Source organism: Herpailurus yagouaroundi, unplaced genomic scaffold (genome assembly GCF_014898765.1).
Source record: "Herpailurus yagouaroundi ecotype Mexico unplaced genomic scaffold, PumYag 28, whole genome shotgun sequence".
NCBI classification, from domain to species: Eukaryota; Metazoa; Chordata; class Mammalia; order Carnivora; family Felidae; genus Herpailurus; species Herpailurus yagouaroundi.
In genome coordinates, this window is record NW_024412376.1 from 165527229 (window position 1) to 165533812 (window position 6584).

At 64.0% G+C, this 6584-nt stretch overlaps 1 protein-coding gene across 23 annotated transcripts in view; it reads right to left on the reverse strand.

Moving 5' to 3' along the window:
- The window catches only part of ABLIM2 (actin binding LIM protein family member 2), a 141329-nt gene that overhangs the window by 48813 nt on the left and 85932 nt on the right, over positions 1-6584 (reverse strand). For 15 of the 23 annotated variants that reach the window (XR_005794540.1, XM_040488695.1, XM_040488842.1 and 12 more), the window contains exons 10-12: positions 5687-5833; positions 3267-3299; positions 1315-1435 (exon numbers count right to left, since the gene is read on the reverse strand). Coding sequence is in view for 22 of the 23 variants with exons in the window: in XM_040488695.1 (XP_040344629.1) it covers positions 1315-1435; positions 3267-3299; positions 5687-5833 (301 nt within the window). In the remaining variant the exon portion in view is untranslated. The remainder of the gene's footprint in view (positions 1-1314; positions 1436-3266; positions 3300-5686; positions 5834-6584) is intronic. The other 8 variants (XM_040488833.1, XM_040488851.1, XM_040488703.1 and 5 more) reach the window with 1 other exon arrangement.

Genomic DNA, 6584 nt, shown 5'->3' on the forward strand with positions numbered 1-6584 from the left:
TCCCCCACTCCCCCCACCTAGACACACACTCATTCACACACGTTCACATTCACCCACTCACTCACACGCTCATCCAGACACACTCACCCACACACCTAGACACACACACTCATTGACACACACACTCACACATTTACCTAGACGCACCCACACTCACCCACTTACATGTTCATCCAGACACACACACCCACCCACACTCACCCACACACTTACTTAGACACACACTCATTTACACATTCACACTCACACACTCACCTATATACCCACTCATCCAGATACACACACACACCCAGACACACACTCATTCACACAGTCACCCACTCATTCACTCACCCACACTCACACACACACACTTGTACACTCATTCGCTCATTCATTCACTCACCCACACACACTCATCCAGATGCACACTCATTCACAGTCACTCCCTCATCCATCTACCCATACACTCATCCACACCACCCCCCAACACACACACACTGACTCATCCACCTTCCAGACACCCAGTGAGCGGGACGTTCCAAGAACACAGCAGGGAGCCAATGGAAAGAACTGCAGACGAATGAGTTGATTTTTCCACAAAGGCTGTGAAACCAAGAGCCAGAGTCCATGGACGTGGAAGTGGCGCCATGCAGCAGCCGCCACGGAGGAAGCGGCTTGGAAAAATCCCTCACGAAGGCAGAGTGTGCGTGGAGCGTCCTGCGGCTTTGACACACCAAGGGCAGCGACGGGCTTTCAAAGCTAAGGGACAGCAATACGCAGCCGGGCGCCAGGCAGGGAAGGAGGTGCGCTTGGGGGGTTGGGGAGCACCCCGCACCGGGCGTCCCCCTGCGGGGACGGGCCCGCCCCTGGCCTCTCGCCAATTTCCATGGGGCTGTCTTTGGGGCCACCAACCCAGCTGCGCGTGAAGAAAGCTGGCTCTCTTTTTGGCCGCTGACGCCGTCCTCACGGCTCGAAGCCCCTCAGACCCCAGGTGAGCCCGGGACTGACGGGCTTCTGGTCTCCAACACCCGTGCTCCGTAACCTTCTTGCCGCCCAGGACCAAAACACCAGCTCGGTTCTGAGCGCTCGGTGCTGCCTGCATGTTCCCGGACGGCCCCTCTGACCCGCGGGTTCACCAGCTGCCTCTGCCGTCCCCCCGCCCACCACCATGGGCAAGTTAAACGGACAGCTTCTCCCGTCACCCACCGGGAACCCCACGCCCGGCCCGTCGTTTTACCAGGTGTGTAAAGTAAGGCACGGATTCGAAAGAGAGGGAGGGAAATAGGAAGTAGATCTTCATCCGGGGTCAGGGAAGCCGTGGGCGCAAAGTACCTGGACGGCTGTAGTGCTGGGGCGACCGCGAGGTCGGGGTGTAGCGCCCGAGGCTGACGGAGCCGGTGGAGCTGGGGCTGGAGGTCCGGCACTGCTTGTACGAACGGTCGTCCTGATCCCCCTGGGAGGGAAGGCGGCCTGGTGAACGCAGGAGCTGAGGGCACTGCCCGCCCCGCCCGCTGCCCACCCTCCTCCTGGCATTCACCCCCCAGACCCTCGGGGCTGACCCAACGTGGCCCCGGGGTGAAAGCCTCTGCACCTGCCAGGGCACATCTGGAGGGCCAGGTGGGGGCCCGACCTGGCGCTGACACCACCCCGCCTTGGCCTGAGCCCGGTCCCTGTGCCCCCGGATCCCAGAGGGCAGGGTCCCCATCAGCCCCTCCTTGTGTCTGGGCTCCCCAAAAGGTGGAGGAGGGACCTGGCTGCACCTGTGCTCCTGCCCCACCCCCTTCCCGGCACCCGGGGTCCTGACAACCACCAGGTCTCTGAGAACCTTGAGCTTCTGCATTCTCCACCCCCACCTGCCCCACAACGGGGGCTCCTGGGCCTGGGAGGCACCACAGCACCCCTCCCAGGCCCGAAGGCTCGGTCGAATCGGACCCGCAAACACTGGCCCACAAGACTCCGTTCAAGCAGGGACGGGCAACCGTTTGGAGCGGGCGGCAGGCGGCGTGAGATGACCCGGCAGCAGGGACGGGGGACGGCCAGGCTGCAGGGCACGAAGGCCGCAGTCGTGAGACAGCCCAGGATGCCGTGGTGCCGACGCCGCTGGCTGGGCCCTGAAGGCCGGCACGGGGACGAGCACGGATGACGAGAGTGTGGGTCTGGCGCTCCTGGCTCTCACCCTTTCTGGGCTTTACCTTCTGCCTCCTGAGGCTTGCCCTCCGACCGAACCCACTGAGCCGCCGTCCCCGAAGCCTGCCCGCACACCCGCCTCCAGGCTCTGCTCAGGCCGGCCCTCGTGCTGCGACCGTACCTGCCGGCCGGGCCCTGAGCCCGTGTGGCTCGTCCCCACCCACGGTGAGGGGCCCCCTCGCCCCAGGGGTGGTGGCGTCTCTGGCCGTCCTCTGCTCAGCCCCTCGGGCCGGCTTCCAACCCACGGGCGCCCTGTCTCCTCGCCTAGCCTGTCCGTGGGGCTCGCTGGCCACGTGTGGTTGTAGAAGCTCCACACGAGCTAACCACCGTCCCCGTGTCGCCGCGTTCCTGGACCCGAGGGTCCGACGCCAGTGCAGATGGAAGTCTGACTGACAGCTGTCCACGTCACTGGCTAAGGCTGGGAAACAGGGACCCAGAGCCGCTCACTATAAATCTAACAGAGGAACGCTTTTGGAATATTCATCTGCGAGGGTCTGGCTGCCTCCTCGTCCCACTCAGAGGAGTGACATGGGCCCTGGGCTAACCCAGGCTCCTGGGGTTTTTCTCCAAAGAAAGCCATGGGGCGCCTGGGTGGCTCAGGCGGCTGAGCATCTGACTTCGGCTCGGGTCAGGATCTCACGGTTCGTGGGTTCGAGCCCCGCATCGGGCTCCGTGCTGATGGCTCGGAGCCTGGAGCTGCTTTGGATTCTGTGTCTCCCCTCTCTCTCCCCCTCCCCTGCTCATGCTCTGTCTCTCTCTCTCTCTAAGATAAACAAACATTAAAAAAAATTTAAAAGAAAGCCATGACCCAGACCTCGAGAGAGCCACGTCCCACGTGTCTGTGACTGCAGGGCCGACAGGTGCACAGGGGGCATGCAGATGAGACGTGATGAGACATGATTATAAAAATAACCAACGCCGAGGACGGCACTTCCGGCCACCAAGGACCGGGGCCCCAGACCCCACGGTCAGGAGCCACAGAGGCCCTGCCGGGGGTGCCGTGGTGGTTATCTTTATAACCCGGGGACGGGGCGGGGGGGGAAGCACCATGAGCAAACAGGGTGGGAGGGGGGCGGGCCGGGGGGGCAGGCGGTTACCTCTGTCGGCGTTGGCGAGAGTACCTGTGGGGACTGTGGACACAACAGAGTGGCCTGTTAGTGCCTTGGCACCAGGAGGTCACGTGGGGAAGAAGAAACAGCCCAGGGCACAGACACACATCCTCACGACCAGACCCTCCTCCAAATGGGCAAGGAACCTACCACCAGACACGACACAGGAGCCAAGACCTTTTTGGAGAAGTAGGGTCAATGGCACCCCAGGAAAGAGGTTCCCCAGGACACTTCTTTGAGTGCGCCCTACGCCCACTGCTCCCCCGTGAAGACGTATTTTCCTAGAGGGAGACGGTCAGGGCCCAGGGTGGCAACATCCTGAGTCCATCTGCCTCGGTCTTCTCCGGAAAGGAGAGAAAAGGGGCCCAGAGAAGAGGAGGGTGATTCGGGGCCTCGGGGTTTGGGGTTTCCTTCTCCTCAGAATGGAAAGGTGCAAGTGTTTCCCAATCTTCCCATTTCACGGAAGGGGAGACTGAGGCTCAGAGAGGTGAAGCCAGATCTCTGAGCTTCCAGCCTGCTCTCTTTCCCTGCTAGGTTCCCGCACTGGTGCTCAACTGCTGGATGGCTGCCATTCCAGAGAATTCCAGCCCTGGCCCAAGTCTGCTCAGCGCGGTGCCCTGAGCCTCCTGTGGCTTCCCAGTCCCCACCCCGTCATGTGCCCACAGAAGAGTCCCCGGGGAGACTGGCACCAAGCAGGCTCCAAGCCAGGGTGTGGCAGGGCCTGGAGATGGGGGAGCCCTCAGGGGCCCTGAACTGAGGGAGTGAGGGGGCTCTGACACCTCAGGACAATGGCAGACGTCGGCAGGGAGGCCACGGTGACCAGAGCTGGTGACCCCTGGTGACAGGGCTCTGCCTCTGTCAGCAGCACGGCCCTGGGCCAGCACGGCCCCTGAGCCTTGAGTCCTCATCTGTATCCTGTGACAGTCACTGCCAACGTGCAGGGCCATGGGCCACGGGTACACAGGAAAGCCCGGTGTCAGTGCAGAGTGAGCAGGCCCGGGGGGAGTAGGGACCGTGACACTACAGTGTGACCGGTCCCTGAACAGAGGATTTCTGTGCCCCGGGCTGCCCTGCATCGGGCAGGAGAGCCTCAGTGTGAACACATCTGACCCGGGACCTCCCTCTCCACCCCCACCCCCACCCCCACCCCCCGGTGGGTGCACCCACGTTCGCATACAGTGCGCCCCACTGGAGGGGTGCAGGGTCAGAGGCCACAGTGTAGACCGTGTGCGTGTCTGCCGACATTCATGTGACCCGTGGAAGCAGGACGGGCAGCGACCACACCCCGCACCCACAGCCGCGCGTGGCCCTTCCTAGCCCCCGTCTGCGCGGGAAACCTCAGGCCCCAACCAGCGAGGGCGGGGTGTCGCACGGCTGCCAGCGGGTGGACGGGGAACTTGAACCCGGCCCTCTGGACCTGGCTCCCCTGTCTTCCAGGCGGCGTGAGGGGCGGTTAAGGAAACAGCCAGAATGTGGTCTCTGGGGCAGAAAGGATCCTGTCTCGGCTGGGGCTCGCCACTTGGGGGACCACGGCCAAGGGCGTCGACCTCTCTGACCCTCTTCCGGCGCTGTCCATTGGAGCCTGGACCCGGTGCTGGATGCCAAAGCCCCGTGCAGAGCCCAGGTCCATGACCGCTCCCTGCCCTGCCTCTTGACGGGGCTCATCGCCTGGTCCTCAGGTCCCAGGGGTCCCCTGCGGCAGAAGCCAGTCAGGAGGGGTGCCCGCTGGCCGCGGAGCAAGGGAAGTGGGGTCCGTCTCACCCTCCCACCTGCCTCCGTGGCTGCACCCGCCCACGAGCATGGTGTCCCCGAGCCTCAGCCTCGCTCCCAGAGAAGCAAACAGGAAGGCCCCGGGGGAGATGTGCAAAGGTCCCGGGTTCTCCTGCCCCCAGGGGAGGGCCCGTCCGGGTCGCCCACACACGAACAGCACACACGCTCGGGTCGACAGCCGGCAAAACGCTCTCCTCGTCTATCCCGGGCGCCCACGGACACGAGGGAATCGGTCATTTGCGCCCCAAACAGGGGGTCGAACCAACACAAGGAATTCACGAGACTGAGGGGCAGGCCAGCCGCTGAGGACGGCGGCCAGGCCAGGCATGTTCTGGAGAAAAGAGAAGGACACGACTCACGCAGTAGGGGAGTCGTCCAGAACCGAAGAAAAGGAGACTGTCGCTCGGTTCCCGGCACTTTGCTACACACGGGCACGTCTCCCGCGTTCCCTCCCGTTTCAGGGGGCTCCTCTCGACTCAGTCCTTCAGCCTGCTGCACGTGGCCCGCGAGGCTAGGGGCGGGACCCGCTGCGGCCTCCCTCAAGGGGAGGCGCACAGGCCGTCAGAGGGGGCGGAAGCAGACGGGGCCCCTGCCGTGGGCACCCCTCCCCCTCCCCCCCCCCCCCGCAGGTGCCCTACCTCGCCGCAGCTCTGTCTGTCCACCACTGAGTGGCTGATGTACGGCGAGTAGGAGATCATGTCGGGGCGGTCGATGTTGTAGATGGCCTTGCTTTTGGGAAGGGCAGCCAGGTCCCTGTAGTCGAGAATCTCATCGCCCAGCTTCGCCTGAGAGGAGAGAGCCAGCAGAGGGCGCCGTCGGCCCCACACCCCACAGGGCAGCGGCCCCGGGGCCCGGCCTGCAGCGGGTGCTCCGGCAGCCGTGTGGACGGCGGGGCCCCGCCCCAGAGCCACGTCGCGGTGACACGGGGTGAAGGGGCAAAGGCACACGCGTGTGTGTGTGTGTGTGTGTGTGTGTATGTGTGTGTGTCTCATTGTCACGTGGGCCTGAGGCCCTCGGCCCCCCACCACGGAAGACCACGTGGTCCTGAGGAAGCGTCCCTCAGGCAGACCCCCTCCGCCTAGCCGGAAGCTTCCACAGGGACGGCTCGGGGATCAGAGACACGGAGCCCGTGACCTGCCTGGTGCGGAGCCCGGCAGACCGTGAGGCTCGGCCCACCGCCCAAACACACGTACGCACGCACGCATCTATACACACATGGTGTGTGACGCAAGCAAGTGTGCAAACACCGGGGTACACGCTTCTGCACCCACACGCGTGCACAGAGGACGTCCCGTCTAAGACCGTGTAAGTCAGCCACCTACACAGCTGCCAACTGGTTCGTGCCCCCGGCCACACACTGGCACACACGTCTGCACAACCCACACCCTCTCCCACACCACACTTGCAGACGCACCGGTCACCCTCACTCCCACACCCACGCCAATGCACGGTCGCGCCACCCGGGCCCACACGCTCGCTCATACACACACGCACTCACACCCACACCCCCACTCCCGTTCAACAGCACATACTTGC